Source organism: Punica granatum, chromosome 4 (genome assembly GCF_007655135.1).
Source record: "Punica granatum isolate Tunisia-2019 chromosome 4, ASM765513v2, whole genome shotgun sequence".
In the NCBI taxonomy this organism is placed as follows: Eukaryota; Viridiplantae; Streptophyta; class Magnoliopsida; order Myrtales; family Lythraceae; genus Punica; species Punica granatum.
In genome coordinates, this window is record NC_045130.1 from 17974322 (window position 1) to 17989502 (window position 15181).

Below are 15181 nucleotides of genomic sequence, written 5' to 3' on the forward strand. Positions count from 1 at the left end.
ATCCCTTTTTTTATGGCTAACCAAGAGACAAAACTGTGCCTCGGTATACTTGGGTTAAACCAGATCCGTTTGTGCCAATTCGCCCTTTCTTCCTTCCTTCTGCGCTCCTCCCAAGCACTAGTTATAGAAAATTGTCCCTTTTTCCCCCAATTCAGATAATCTGATCCTTCCTATCAGCATAGGGGTCAGGCAGTTGCATCAAAACAGCTTGACTAGTTGCATTCTTGCCATTTCTAGAGGGCCTCCAATTCCATTTGCTCTCTTCTATTATATCCTTCACCCGAGCCAGCAAAAGAAGCACTGAGACAGTAATAACGTTTTGAGGGCACCTACTATTTAGGGGACTCCAAGGGTGCCAATTATGAAACCATAAGAAAGTATCAGAACCATCTCCCACCTTATGCTTGATAAGAGGATGGGCCAGGTCCCTTAACTTCAATAGTTTCTTCCCTTAGCATCAGATGGCTTTACAGACCAGAAACTCCTTTCTCGAAGAAAATATGCTTGCACCCAAACAATCCATAGAGATCCTGCTTTGACCATGATCAACAGCAAATATCTCAATATACAGGCTTTTATTCCAAGCCTCTAACCGCTTTACTCCCAAACCTTTCCTTTTCTTAGGCAAGCAAACTTCGGCCTATTTAACATTAGCACCTCTAGCCTCTGCTTCCTTTCCACAAGACGGATCTACATTTCTGCTCCACCATCCTTATCACCTTCTTTGGTAACAACAATAGAAATTAACCATAGAATGGAGTACAGAGTTCACCAGCTGAAACCTTCATGCATAAGTAAAATTTTTAATTGTCCAGCCATTGTTTCTTTCAACAATTTTCTCCACAAGAGGCTGGCATTCTTTGTATGTCAACCTGCCAGGAATTAGTGGTACTCCCAGGTGGAAGCTGCCCTCGTCTGTATCCACTTACAGGCAAGAGCAGGTTCTCCTCTTCCTTATTCAAACTTGCACATAACAGTTCCGTCTTCGCAGGATTGAGTTTCAAGCCAAAAAGATAGTGGAAATACTTCAAAACCTTGGCTAGTTCCTTCAAGGATTGCACACCCCCCCTTAAAAATATGAGCATGTGATCTGCAAACCCCAAATTGGTGAGCTGAATTCTTTTACGCTTGGGGTGATAACAAATTTTTCCATCAACTGCTGCCCTATCGAGAAGAGGAGAAAGAGGATCCCCTTGTCTCACACCCTCCTTTCCTTCAATATGACCTGCAAGTCCATTGATGATTAAAGAGCATTTTGGCCCTGTTATACATGCTGAGATCCATTCAATAAACTTGTCTGGACAACAGTAGCCCGCAGCACTTGCAGCAAGAACATCCAATCCACTGAGTAAAAAGCCTTCATTATGTCAGCTTTAACTGCACATCTTGGATCGCCATACTCTCTTTGATATCCCTTCACAAGCTCATGTGCAGGCATAATGTTGTCTCCCATTTTCCTTCCTTGAACAAAAGCACATTGACTCTTTGAGATAAACCCACAGAGAGTGACTTTAAGTCTATTTGGCAGATATTGAAATAGACCTATAAAGCACATTGCAGCAAGAGATTGGTCTATACTCAGCCATCCTCAAAGTATTCGGCACTTTAGGTACCATGGAAACTGCAGTGCCGTTAAATTGCCCCAAAAGCTTTGAGCATCTGAAAGTCTGGTTGCTCTCACAAAATCATTTCGAATAATGGACCAAGAGATTTAAAGAAATGTGCATTAAAGCCATGGTGGCCTGGGGCCTTATACCCATCCATACTCCAAAGTGCCATCCTTATTTCTTCCTCGGTAATGCACTCAGTAAGTGTATGCTGTAAAACCTCAGGGATGGAATACTAAAGAATGCCTTGAAGACACTGCAAGCTGCACCTTTTAACATTCGCATCAGGTGTACCCAACAGCCTCTTATAGAAACTAATGGCCTCCTGCATTATGGCCTCTGGTTCTTCTAACCTTCTTCCTTCAGAATCATGAAGTACCATAACATTGGTTTTTGCTCTTCTAGCCTTGACCATACGATGAAAGAATCCTGTATTGTGGTCCCCTAAAGATAACCAATTTACTCTCGACTTTCGTCTGAAGAGAGATTCTTCTGCAGATCTGAGCTCCACATTTATTCTACTAGCTTCCTTTTCCTATCGAATGAGCTCAGCATCAGTACTGCCCTGCATGAGCAAACTCTGGATATGTTTCAGCTCAGAGAAATGCTTAGCATTAAGACTCCTCAGCCTCTTCTTCAAGTGCTTCAGTTTGCTACAGGGGATATACATAGGAGTGCCCTTAATCTCAATCTTCCATGCTGCCTCCACTACATCTGCATACTTCTCATGTTCTGTCCAGAAATTAAAAAATCTGAAAGTCCTTTAAATAGTAATGCTGGGACAATGATCTGACATCAGTGGAGTGAGCTCCACCTTAGTTCCTGGAAAGCCTGATAGCCACTGTTCATTCACCAGTGCTCTATCTAGCTTCCAAGTGATATTACCATCATCCCTTTTGTTTGTCCAAGTAAAGAAATTCCCTAATATATTGGTGGTCTAGGAGCTCAACATTACACAAAAATTCCTTAAGATCCTCCATACCAGGCAGACAGCTAATATCAGCACTATTAGTCTTTTCACTCCTGCTAATCACATTAAAATCCTGTCTTACCATCTGGGGGCCCATCCCTATTTACCTTTTGATATCCAACAAAGCCTTCCACAGATGAACCTGAGCAGCACATAGGTTTGCAGCATACCATCAGGGATGAGCTGAGAAGAAGACTAAATGGCGGGGGTGAGGTGGTGCATACCATCAGGGACGAGCTGAGTGGAGTGGCCCACATATGCTAAACCGGCTGAAAGAATATGTCCACTCCCCTTTTCAATCCATTTTTTGGGTGTGAACCTTAGTATCTGAAAGCCCAATTGGACTTCGACTAATCCAATCGAGTCAGGTCAGACCACTAAGGGCTAAAGCTCTCACAGCGTGGATTTTCTACATTCACAAGAACTCGAACTGAGACCTTACTTAAGCGGAACAAGCGCCGAACCGCTTGAATCAATCCACGTTGGTCCCCTTTTCAAGTCTACACACAACTTGAATGGATATGACATGTCATTTATGTAAATTCATGTTAAAATTGCAGCATACCTCTAATATGCCATAGTAAGATATTGTGAAAAGTAGTTTTTCCTTTAACTTAGAAAAGTGTGGTTTTTTGGATCTTCTAGTGTTAAAATTAAGGTCCGAACAAGCGACTCACAACCTCTCTGTGATGAACATGGTATTTGAATTTTCCAGATTGAAGCAGCAGATCAGATCGCTTTGATAATACAATTTTCCCAACGAAGTTAAATTAGAACCACTCAATCGAATTCTGTACTTTTGGTCAGAACCAAAAGTTTTGCTAGTCAAAGGTCGAACTAGCAATTAACTCAGATCTATGAATGAATGCCCCTCCTGCCAATAGTTTTTGCCAACGTATAGTTTTTACCAAAAATTAACCCTATATAGTTTTTACCAAAACTTAACCCAGATCTATGAATGAATGCCCCTCCTACCGAAGTATAGACCGGTCAAAATAAATCCAGGTAGGCCGCAAGTTGGAATTTTCCCTGGTTTCTTTCTTCTCATCCCTTTGCTGCTTGCGCATCCACCTCTCTGCATTTTCATGGACATGATCTTGCGTCTCTTGTTGGCACAGTTCTTGGCAGCAATCCTGAGCTTCCTCTTTGTGTTCCTAGCAGGGTCCACGACTGCCATGAGCTTCTCATCCCGCTTCGTGTTGTCCCTCTCGTCATTGAATTCCTTCCTTGTCTGGGCGTGTACCCGAACATTATTCTCTATTCCAAATGTGCTCCTCAGAGATTCCGAGATTTCTTGGGCTAACTGCGTTGAGGTTTCCATAAAAGAATATTAAGACTAATCTATTTTTTAGATGAACTTGAGTGGTGGTAGGGGACCATCAAGAGAAAAACAATCCGCCTTTCGCGGGGGATAGCTTTTCACTGCACATAAACAGATGAAACATGTCTCTGGAATTAAAATTTTAGAAGCATAAGGAATTTGAAGACTTACCAGGTACAACCTTCCCGGCATGTCCTTCGCAAACTTTGAAGACCGGTATAAGTAATTGATCTGAATAAGGCAAAGACTCTTGACCGCTGATTTGCAAAGTGAACTTTTGGAAATCATCGAATACAACTTTCATCTGCAAGCAGCACAAAAATAAAATGTTGTCACCACTAAGATAACTAATTACATGAAAATTTTCATGCCCATTTGCTATTGCAAATATGAACCTGAACAGGCACCATCCGAAAGGCAATCTTTCCCATTGCTTTGATCAAAATCCGAAAGGCAATCGTGATTTGCAACTGCACTGACAGCTGACTGTAAGATACTTCTAGTCACAGGCAAGATGCTCGAGATGCGAGTTTTTGGAAGGCAGTTTTCATGACTTGCACCAGCAAACCTAGAACCTGCATATTCACATCTGGAATCAGTCGTTCAGCCTAAAAGGAAATAGAGGAGTAATGAAACAAACAGCTCTCCAGAAGAAGAAAACCTGCATGTGCATTGTCACAAATTAAAATCTTGACGGTAAAATAAAAGCAATACTTGACAGTATCAAACCTGTGCTGCAGCACCCTATAGTTGATTTTTTTTTTCCCCTGGCAAGACCCCATAGTTGGTTCTTCTCACCCACCTGAGCTGCAGCACCCCGTAGTTGCTCTTCCTTACTCAGATACCAGGATAAGCTGTAGTCAAAAATAGAATCGAGACATGGGTGGCTTATACGACAAGCAAAGCACCAGATCGATATAAATCGTCTCAGACTGCTCGTCCAAAATATGTTCAGGGAACTTAACCACAATTGCGTGAAGCATCTCAAGCACAGCCTCTCTGCCCGATCAGTGCTCATACCTGATGATGGAAAAACAAAGGAACCAGTTCAGTACAACCAGTCTTAAAGAACCCAAGTTGCTATAGCGCAGTTTCCTCAAAACAGAACAATGGCAGACGCAGATGTTTCGACTTTCCTCTTATGTTTCCACATCTAAAATAAACTTATAATCATAGTAAAAATCCCATTTCTCAAAAATGAAAGAAAAGGAAAAAAGACACAGGAAAATATTTCCTTGTATTAGGTTTGCTATAGACAGCTGGAAATCTAGATGTTGCTGCTGCCGTTTTCTTTCGAGTTTATAATCAAGTAAGAATTGCAGCAAAATTTGAATGCACTTCTTACGAATAGGCTCCACCTGACTTGTCACCATCGACTCTTGCACTTGTGTCACAACATCACATATCTCGTGAGCTGCAAACTTTCTCTGAATTATAGCCTTGAGAAGAGAGAGTGCAACAGGAGAAGAAATCCTACCAAGCTAGACAAACATTGGGAACGGAGTCAGCACAGCCAACTGTTTATAAGAGAGGCTGATGTGTGTACTCTGCAGGAGGACAGTCAACAACCTTAAACATGATTCCATCAATGGGCTGCTGCTGTTTGCCGTGCTTTCAGCAATGTCTAATAGAGCTGCTTTGATTTTATCAGCTCAAGGCTTGAGAGATGGCAAAAGCAACCTGATCAGATGGATTAAGCATCCAAGAAAAGAGGATAATATATCCTTTTACTTGGAACCCAAGCATTTGCACAAGAGCACAACAAAAGGGTCCAACATTGACAGCAGTCACTTGTCATTCCCATCAAGTTTCAATTTCTTTAGACAGGTCTGAAGCAGCCTGAGAGCAAAAACAATGATCGCATGTGAACTTGGTGAGTCACCACCAATGACCCGGGTGGGCGGGATTTCTTTGCCCTGAATGTTGTCTTCATGAGTCTGACGACCCTTTTCGTTATTTATACCATCTTCTATGAGGCTGTACAAGAAAATAAATAGGTTGGTCTGGTCAACAAAAGGATTATATTCAATCCCAGCTGCAATGTGGCTCAACATGATCTGCAACTTTGCCTTCTTTTTCAGTGTCAAATGCTTCTGCAAGTGAGCGGAGAGAGAAGCTTCCGTGCATGGCTTCTGAAAGTAATGTTCTGGGCAATCATCTTTAGGGTCTCAAACGAAGCCCACTTCTTTGTCTCTTTCATTTTGAATGCAATCTTCTCCACCTTCTTTTCTTCCGAGACATCTCAAAGGATGTTGTTCTCTACTACTGAGAGAAGGTGTTCCAGACAGTAGTCCAACTTCCCCTTACCAGTGTCATTAAGGACCTTCGACACTTGGCAGTGCGAGGTGTACCCCAACACATGGACCTTGAATCCGCGTTTAAGAGTCGCTTTGAGAACATTGAGAATGAAATGCAAGTAATCCACACCGAGCTGCTTCAACAGGCCGCTAAAACTAACCTTGCTTCATCACGAATACTCTCAAGACGACTCTTCAGGAAGTTTGAGATGCAGTGAATAAAACTAGGAAGTTGTGACTCCATTATTTCTCCTGGAAGCTGCTTCAACAGCTTGAGCATAGCGAGATTGATGTTCACATTAACCTTGTCACTCTCCAAGTTAAGTAGTTTCTGCATCTTAGGAAGCACACGTGGATGAAGGGATGTCTCTGTCTCTGTGAATGTAGCAGAACTGCATTTTCTCACTGTATAAGCAGCAGACCCACTGTCATGTCAAGATCATCCGAAGCATGGCCCAATGAGATATCTGGTCCTTGATCTGCAAATGCATTCATAAAGTGAAACTGGTCCAAAATTGAGCAGATTAGCCAAAGGAGCACCTTTCGCTTCTCTGGGTTTAGGGAAATCTCATGGAAGCACCTTGAGAAAGGCATAGTATGACTTCCAATCCATTTTAGCGGCAATTGAAGCAAGGGCCTCCAGGCAAGCGTTTCTGATATTTTATGATTTCCCGTCTTGAACAACAAACGACATATTGAAGAACACCGGGACAAAAATACTTTTCAGATAGCCTGATCATCGACAAATCGCTCAGTATGAACCTGATACTAGTATTTTAGAAAATTGTCATTATCAGAACTTAATCTAGCAAAATCTTACCTCATACATGTTGCTCATAGTCATAACATTCCTAAAGCGAGATAATGCTCGAGACCTTATGTGCTTCTGCAGAACATAAACTGTAAGTCTAGGAAATTAAGTGAAAAAAAACAAGAAGAAACAACTACAAGCTTCACAGCAATCGTATTTTTGACCCCCCAAAAGAGACGAGAACATCATTTGACAACAGCTTTGTTGGAAAGAATCTAAGAGCAGGGACAAAAACCAAGACTTTTGATGAGGCAGGAGCAGGGTCCGCAAGCAATGAGCTAATGAGAACTTTAAATTTTACGGGCGCCAAAGTTTGAAAATTGACTAAAACTTTAGAACACATGGAGCTTTATATCAAATTTGCCAGAAGCTAAAAGCCCCAATGTTTCCATCACTGCCGAGCACGAATTTCAATAAGAAGCAGTAGAATTATGGTTTATTAAGTGAAGAGTTATCATACCATCCTTATCCATTAGAAGCCAATAAAAAAGCATGAATCAGAGTCAATTTAGTCTCATCAACTTCTATGATCAGGTTACTGCTATGCGGCAATTCGCTCCAGTAGCTCATAAGCTTCCCTATATAAGAACAGATTCTCGAAACTCCTCCTTCATGTTTCCCTTAGCGAAAGTTAAAGTGCGGCATTTTTGCTTCCATTTTCTTACAGAAGCATCTCAGAAGACTGATTACCTCCTCTGTGTTGGATTCGATTAAATTATCGAGCACCCTGTAAATCAACAAGCAATTTAAAAGTTAAAGCCCAAAGATGTAAGTCAGGGAAAATATTAGAACATCAAACTAACAAAGAGGTATTACGTAATAATATCAACCTTGAATACTTGGAGTATGTAAACGTTCTCTGATAGCAATTCACGAATAAAATTCAACAAACTGAGATGCAAAACCAGATATGTTATAACAGGAAATGAAAGAGTAAGGCAATCGGTTAACTAAAAGACAAATACAATATAAAGCGTTACCTTGAGTTCCGCAACTCAAATACTGGAGCCCATCGCTGGCGACAGGATGTTACTTCGGAAAAATTACGAGAACTATCCAGTCAAGCAAGAACTCCAAGCATTAAGTTGAGAACAGTATCCAATGCACTGGTCGATCCATCTTCCGGAGTGAGAGACACAAACAATCTGACAGTCTTCGAGACAATGGCTTATAATCTACAGAATCACCTGGTTCAAGAATTTGCTCGGCAAATGATTTATGGAGACGATGCAAACAAATTACTGCAGAAACAAAATTAGATCTATAAGAGGAAATGTATAACATAACAACCTGAAACCTTGCTTCCACTATTGACTTGAAAATGTGACTTCAATTATATCATCTGTGCCTGAAAGGGGATTCGTGTGAGAGAGAAAGCAAGAGCAACATCAGAGACATTTTTAGACACCAAACCAATTTGACACTCTCAACCAACAAGTTAGCTCAATCTATAGCGTGCCAAATATTTAGTCCTAAAAGCGAAGGCACTTCCAGGATTAGTCAAAGATAAAGTACCCTACCATGTTAGTATGATAAGGCCCGTTTGGTTCCATGGAGATCATTTTCCACGGAAGCTGCTGCTTTTGATACACGAGTGTAACAGCACGTTCATTGAACGTGCAACCTACCTTACTGATTGATTTAATGAAACAAGAAAGCACGACAAAAACCACTGTCACTGCAAATAATAATATAAACAAAAATGTAAGTTAGTTGTTGATTTCTGTACATGCATATTTGTTATTGTAGTTTCAACTCAGACCTTGATACATGAATGTAAAAGCTATTTGCAAATATGCACCACTTCACCATCTTATGAGATTAGTTGGAGCTGCACGGGATTATTGAATGTGAGGATCGCCGTGCTTTTAATAGCTCTCTCATAGACATCGATTATCCTATCACCATGCCTGAAATTACACATGACAGTTCCCTTAAACGAGTTACTAAACAATTTATGCAACCTGAAAATTTGCCACAATAAACCAATCGAAAATCAGCATAAAATTGGGAATCAGAGCAAAGCAAAAGTAATACCATATCCAAGTTAATATTTATAAAGCTTCATCACAAATAGATCACTAATAAAGCACATCTAAAATAAACACCAATTTCATATAAATTAAATGACTCCATAAGTCTTCCCACAATTTTCTACATCTTGTGAGATGTATATTTATACACACACACACACATATAGTTCTTCCAATTGTCACAAGGTCCATAATTTGGATTCCTGATGTCACAGAAAGAACCAAAAGTTTTACACCCTAATGTGGCATGACTGAATTATTGAAATTGAAAGATCACGAGAAAAAGGGCATATGATGTCCATTTTCCAGAGAGAAATCAAATAGCTATAGTATATATCTTCGTGCAATATTAAATATGGTGAAACTCCAATCTGTTACATAAGTAAAATTCACCTCCGCATCATATCCAACCTCTTCATCATAGTTCAACTCCTTATAAATTTTCTTATTTAAGCCCAAACATCATAATTTTACCCTTCTGCAAAATGTTTACCTCTTATTGCATTCTTTGATCCATCGTTATTCCACCAAGCATTTGGAAAAAAAAAAACTCAACAGTCCACAAATTCAAACTCATAAAGATTTATTACTCTATGCTAATACCGAGGTAGATTTACGTGGAGCAAGATGTCAACTTATCACCACTATGGTGTAACGAAATTAAGAACTTTGAATACCCAAAATGATTTTCTGATTAGTTGAACTGACATATTAAGATGAAATGTATAAGCAGCTCATACCAGAAGGATGCTGAAACTTTAGTCTTTTCCTGTCTTTAAAACCATAGGAGAGCAAGTGGAGATGACACACGAGTAGTTACATAAAGTCACGGTATTTGTTGCTAATCTTTAAGAGTAATCCATCATGAATTCGATCCTGTAGAGGAAACATGGATAGACCAAGTGATAAAGAATAAGAACCTTTTTCTTCATCTTGTCCAAAAACTACCAAGAATATACCATCCATACTTCACAATATTAAATGGAAACAAGAATGGAGCAAAAGGATAATGTACCGCAAAAAAAAAAAACATCAAATATAATTTTTGTACTGTTTAGAAATAGGGAAATTAAGCTGGACACAAAAATTCATGCCATGGGAGGAGGTTGAGAAATTCGAACATAACTAATACAGACTTTTGCTCTAGATATGGAACTGACAAGCACATCAAGCAATATTAATAATCACAAGCAATCCGAGGACTATAAGCTTAGCGAAGCAACATAATAGCCTTGACACAGCAAGAGCATTGTTCTAAAACTTGTTTGTTTTATTTATATATTGCCTACATACAGTGATCCCATAAATCATCTGTTTGTTTAAAAATTTCATATGGCAAAGGAGATGCCAAAAGCACATGTAGCAGTATTTTCGGTAGGTAAAATAAGCACAAGCACATTTTTTGGATATTGTATTAGATAGCTTATGCAAGTATGCGGTTAAGATCAGATATGGTAGCACATGCAATGAAATAAAACCCAAAATGCCTTAGCAATGGAGAAGTGCAAATAGCATTGCCACAATAAGGTAACTTTTTACAAAATAATTTTTAAAGCTTGAATATAATCCTTTTCTTTTTTAAAATTCAACAACGTAAAATACAAGCAATAAGTTGAAACTTAATCGGAAAATAGAACTAACCTATTTCTTGGTTTGAATTGTGAATTTGGTGTGAACTTGGAAATATCAAGTTATTTATCTTCTTTTCCCAGCATTTCAGTCGCATTCAAGGCTCAAGAAATTCCTGGAGCAACTTATTTATCATATTGCTTACAAAACATAGATATATGCAAAAAATATAAGATTGCTAAAATCGGAATATTGTCCTGCAACATAGTCTCTATCAAAGTGTTTCCCTGCACATTATTTTTCCTTTCCTGTTAGGCCCTAAAAAAGTATAGGATCTGCACATGTAAAAAGGAAAATTGCATCAAAACTAAGCAGGCAATCGAGGCCCAATGCCGAACAAAGTGGATCTACTTTCCAAAGGAGATGTTCCATGATTTCTTTAGAACAATAAATATTACAGAGCTAAGGCAGATGGTATGATAGGACAATCTGATAATTGCGATTTTGAAATTCCCGGATAGAATACTTTTCATCCTACAGGTCAAGGGCAATGGTTAACTTTAACATAATATAAAGGCCACTTGACAACCGGCAAATAGAAGCAAACTATGGAAAGGGGTGGGAATGAATGCTGCTCCAATGATTCAATCTAAGAGTCACTTGCTAGATGACATAGCAGATAATGTTGGAGGATTTGTCCAATGTCCAATGCCTATTCCTAGTTTCAATTGGCTTTCACTATCCACTTTCGCTCAATGTTCTTGCAAAATTCAGTAAAATAACTTATAACAAAAACCAATGGTCTTCTACTGCTGCTATAAAAAAGTTACAATATAGCATGTTTTCTCAAGACCCTCAAGCGAATGAGAAAAGAGCAAAAGGCCATGCACCTGCTGCAGTATAGCACGCTTTCTCAAGAGCTCAAGGTTTCTCAAAATGAATAGTTTGAGATAAGTCTTTTAAAGAAAATAATGAGATATATAGAAGAAACTTACATAAATCCATAAAATGCAGCAAATGACCTATGTACCTGTGCTCCAGAATCATAAAGATAGCTATTAATCTGCTTCTATTTATGCGTAAGTGTCAGGGTGTGGCCTAGAATGGTTGATTGCAGCATTTGAGCCAACGCAAGAAAGGTAGAAAAAGTCAAACCGTGATGATGCACAGAACAAAAAAAAAGAAGATCTAAGTTATTCCACGGAATGTGAAAGCATTGATTCATATAGCAACTTGCTCAAGACTAAAAATACTAGTCGAGTTCTCAAATGGTCTCATAATATTAGCAATGATATTTTTTTTTCGGTGTGTACCCTGGTATCCAGAGTCCAATGTCCAATGGGGTCTGACTAATCCAGTCGGGAGATCGAGCATTAAAGGTTATTCTCCCTTCCAACAAGTGCGTTTCTCAGGGTTCGAACTTGTGTTCTCCTCGTTACGAAGGTGAGCTGCTTACCACTCAACCAACACTTTTGTTGATAGCAATGATATTATTAGAAAATAAAGGAAACGAATATCTTACGTTTCATTAATTTTGGTTTCCAAAATATGATTAGCTATATGTTACAATTTTGTTATATTACCATATTTATTGCAATGCAACTACCAAAGAGACAATGCAAAGAAAGAAATCACAGCAAGGACGGTCGTGCTTGAAGCTACACGAGTGCTTGGAGATTTCGAAGAGGCCGGAGCCTTGGCATCCGCTGGAACAGATGAAGATGGAGACGGTCCATCAGCAGCCGGTGCATCAGCTGGGGCATCTGATGGTGCATCTGAAGACTCTGGTGCTGTAGCTTCTTCAGCAGGAGCCTCAGCCGTGCTTGGTGACGGGGCCTTTGCTGGTGTTTTTGCTGGTGGCGGCGGTGAAGGAGCAGATGTTGAATTCACGTCTGCGCCATCCAATCCAGGTGTATTAATTATTGAACTGACCTGAAGAACGGAAACGTTGTACGGCTGTGCAGCGACTTGCTGTACAAGGTTGGCGTCGAGGCTCGATCCCTTCACGGCAGATCCAAAGACAACGTCTCCTGATGAGCCCTTCTTTGTGACGTTCAAGAAACCCTGCTGGTTATCCGCGATCCCACTTGCTTGGTACAGAGTGGTCAACAAAGTAGATTTCTTCGAAAGGTCATGGAGCTTCTCTGTGTCGTAATAATCAAGCACCACGTGCGTGCTCAAGATTCTCTTGATCAAGTCCAACGGCTTTCCTGAGATACCCCCAATAGCGGAGTTATCAACCACAAGAACGGTGATGGTTTGTCTCCGGTTGATTTGTTCATAGAGCTTAGTCTGCGTAAGATAGTCGTTGAACGTGCTGAAGTTTGGGTAGCGACCGAGTAGGCGGGTAATGTTGAAGGCACTGGCGGTCGGGGTCCATACAAGGAAAGCTGCAACTAAAATGAAGCAAAGAGCCTTGGAATCCATTGTTGCAGCTTTACCTTTGTTAGAACCAGCTGTTCAAACAAATTAAAGTCGTTTCACAAAGCTGAATATATTTTTGATACATTTTTTTTCTTTATAAAAGCAATTTCCATGGGCAGGAGTGAATCTCTCCCTTTCTTCCAATTGAAAGTAGTTTTTGCCAACTATGATAGGCATCAATACGGGTAACGTTATCTAAATTTAGTGAATTGATACTTCAAAAATAGCCAATTTTTGTTATTTCTTTATACATTTGTTCGAATTGTTTCTGGATGTTTCTTAGATATTAAGAAGCCCGGCATGCTGAACACATCTCAATACTTCTTTCGAAGCTCTCAAAGCCTCTATTCAATCACTTCCAGTCACCTCTGAGTTTCTCAGATTGGGTGCCATATTTGATTTAGACAAACGGAAATAAAAAGAATCCTATGGCTCACTAACTGTTATAAATACAAACCGAGTCGTCCTCCAACACCCCAATAATAATGAATGAACATACCATGCTTTTTCTTAGTCTCTCTCCAAGAGATTTCCAGAAGCACCATTATACTCTCGATCTGCAAATGGGGGAACCAAAACCAAAAATATACATACATATATATATGTATTGAATAAAATTTTTTACATTCATGTAATGAAAAATTTGAAGTTAAGATAGAAACAATCCGATAAAATTTCAAAGAGAGAAAGAAGGGGCGGAAGTGGGGGCTCCCTGCCGGGCACGGCCCCCAGGGCGGGTTGCTGAAGTCTTTCAGCCCCTCTCCAACAATCCCTCCTGGGGTCCAATGGCCAGCGGGAATCGAGCACCCAATGCTAGACTTCCCGCGGGTGGAAACAAAGTGGAGGATCTGCCAACATATATGACTAAATTATATCAAGAAAGAATACAAAACTAATGATTCTAATCAGACCACAGAGACCTTATCTCCTTCAACAGAAAACAAGAATGGCAATGATCCACAAACAATTCAACGTCAGTCAAACCAAAGGGATAAAATAGAACATACCACAAACATCAGTCGAATTGAGAGGCCAAGAGCATGACATGTTATAAACCCAACTTTAAGTAAAGCTCAATTATCTAATCAGTAAAACGTCAGCAACAATGGCACCGAACATCTGAGTTAGGAGATAGAACCGAGGGATTGTCTTGTACTCAGCCATGGGCAATTGGAGGTGAACGCAGGTTCAGCAAAAGCTGCTTTGAAAATATGCAATAACCAGGCATGGGAAGTATCAATTTGATGAGAAGGTTCCAGGCACAAGGATGGGAATGAATGGAAAGGAGTAAAAGTGCACAGCAGGAAGGTGAACAAGGAGGAAGACGTGTTCCATTTATGGGGTGCTATAAAAAACGTTGTTAGAAGAATAGCGAGGGGACCGAAGTGGGAGTCATAGGCACAAACCAGTAGTGGGGTATATGTCTGTTCGGGCTGGAGGGCAATCTGAAAAGGTGCCAACAGGTGAAATGGACAAAACTGGTGAGGGAAGGGGAAGGAAAATCGAGGCGAAGGCTGACCTCTTCGCAACCGAATGTGGTGTTGTATATATTTCCAATCATGTAACTATTTAATTCACTTCTATCAAACAAACATTTCTTAAAATAGACGACTGATTCATTTAAGATATCATGTAAAAAATATATCACATATAGTAATAGTAAAAACTCAATTTTAGTAAGAAACTACATATTGAAATTATATCATCAAAAATTCTAAAAAATTTTAAAAACATAAGATGCTGATAATGGCGGCATAAGACGGCTTAGAATTCCAATGACATAGCAGTGTGAGAGAAGTCAGTTTTATTTTTAATGAGGTGACGGCGTAATATGCCGGCTTGAGGATTTGTTATTATATATTGATTAGATGATGGACGCATCGACCATGTGTTTTATTAACTTAATTTGTGTACAAATCTATTGAAATAGATAAAAGTTTAATAGCATAAAAATTCAATTACTTTCTTAAATTCCTATATCTACCAAAATGTGGCTTTTTTAAATGGTTATAAGTTTGAATTAGGGACTTATATGTATTTATGTTGTTCTACAGAAAAAAAGAGGAAATTCCACCTCAATTGATAATACATGGCTAAACTTGAGAACTAAGATTGGAATAGCTGGAATAATTATTCACAACGCAACAAT

General features: G+C 39.5%; 2 protein-coding genes across 6 annotated transcripts; both read right to left on the reverse strand.

Annotated features, from left to right (window-relative positions):
• Positions 1-3287: 3287 nt before the first annotated feature.
• On the reverse strand, positions 3288-8428 carry LOC116203066. Of its 5 annotated transcripts, XR_004156197.1 has the most exons (10): positions 8297-8428; positions 7987-8193; positions 7467-7733; positions 7016-7081; positions 6776-6927; positions 5257-6674; positions 4628-4918; positions 4294-4473; positions 4070-4202; positions 3288-3880 (listed from the first exon to the last, which is right to left on the reverse strand). XR_004156197.1 is itself a non-coding variant. In XM_031534734.1 (5 exons), the coding sequence occupies exons 1-4, from the start codon at positions 4914-4916 to the stop codon at positions 4183-4185; spliced, it is 378 nt and encodes a 125-aa protein (XP_031390594.1). In that variant the 5' UTR covers positions 4917-5244; the 3' UTR covers positions 3288-3880; positions 4070-4182. The 5 variants fall into 5 exon arrangements, 2 of the variants coding, with proteins under 2 accessions (XP_031390594.1, XP_031390592.1); XR_004156196.1 differs by having other exon boundaries at positions 5376-6927; XR_004156195.1 differs by having other exon boundaries at positions 5257-6927.
• Positions 8429-12101: 3673 nt separating this feature from the next.
• Positions 12102-14509, reverse strand: LOC116202977 (fasciclin-like arabinogalactan protein 14). The gene is made up of 3 exons (XM_031534613.1): positions 14040-14509; positions 13532-13880; positions 12102-13064 (listed from the first exon to the last, which is right to left on the reverse strand). Exons 1-3 carry the CDS (start codon positions 14046-14048, stop codon positions 12211-12213), a joined length of 1212 nt encoding a protein of 403 aa, XP_031390473.1. The 5' UTR covers positions 14049-14509; the 3' UTR covers positions 12102-12210.
• Between the last annotated feature and the right edge of the window lie 672 nt (positions 14510-15181).

Coding starts and splice junctions, on each gene's coding strand:
- LOC116203066 (XM_031534732.1), bottom strand. CDS start 4,916: ATGAGCACTGATCGGGCAGAGAGGCTGTGCTTGAGATGCTTCACGCAA. Junction 4,474..4,627: donor TATAGGGTGCTGCAGCACAG/GTTTGATACTGT, acceptor GTGAATATGCAG/GTTCTAGGTTTGCTGGTGCA. Junction 4,203..4,293: donor TTCGGATGGTGCCTGTTCAG/GTTCATATTTGC, acceptor TGCTGCTTGCAG/ATGAAAGTTGTATTCGATGA.
- LOC116202977 (XM_031534613.1), bottom strand. Junction 13,065..13,531: donor AGAGACTAAGAAAAAGCATG/GTATGTTCATTC, acceptor TTGTTTGAACAG/CTGGTTCTAACAAAGGTAAA.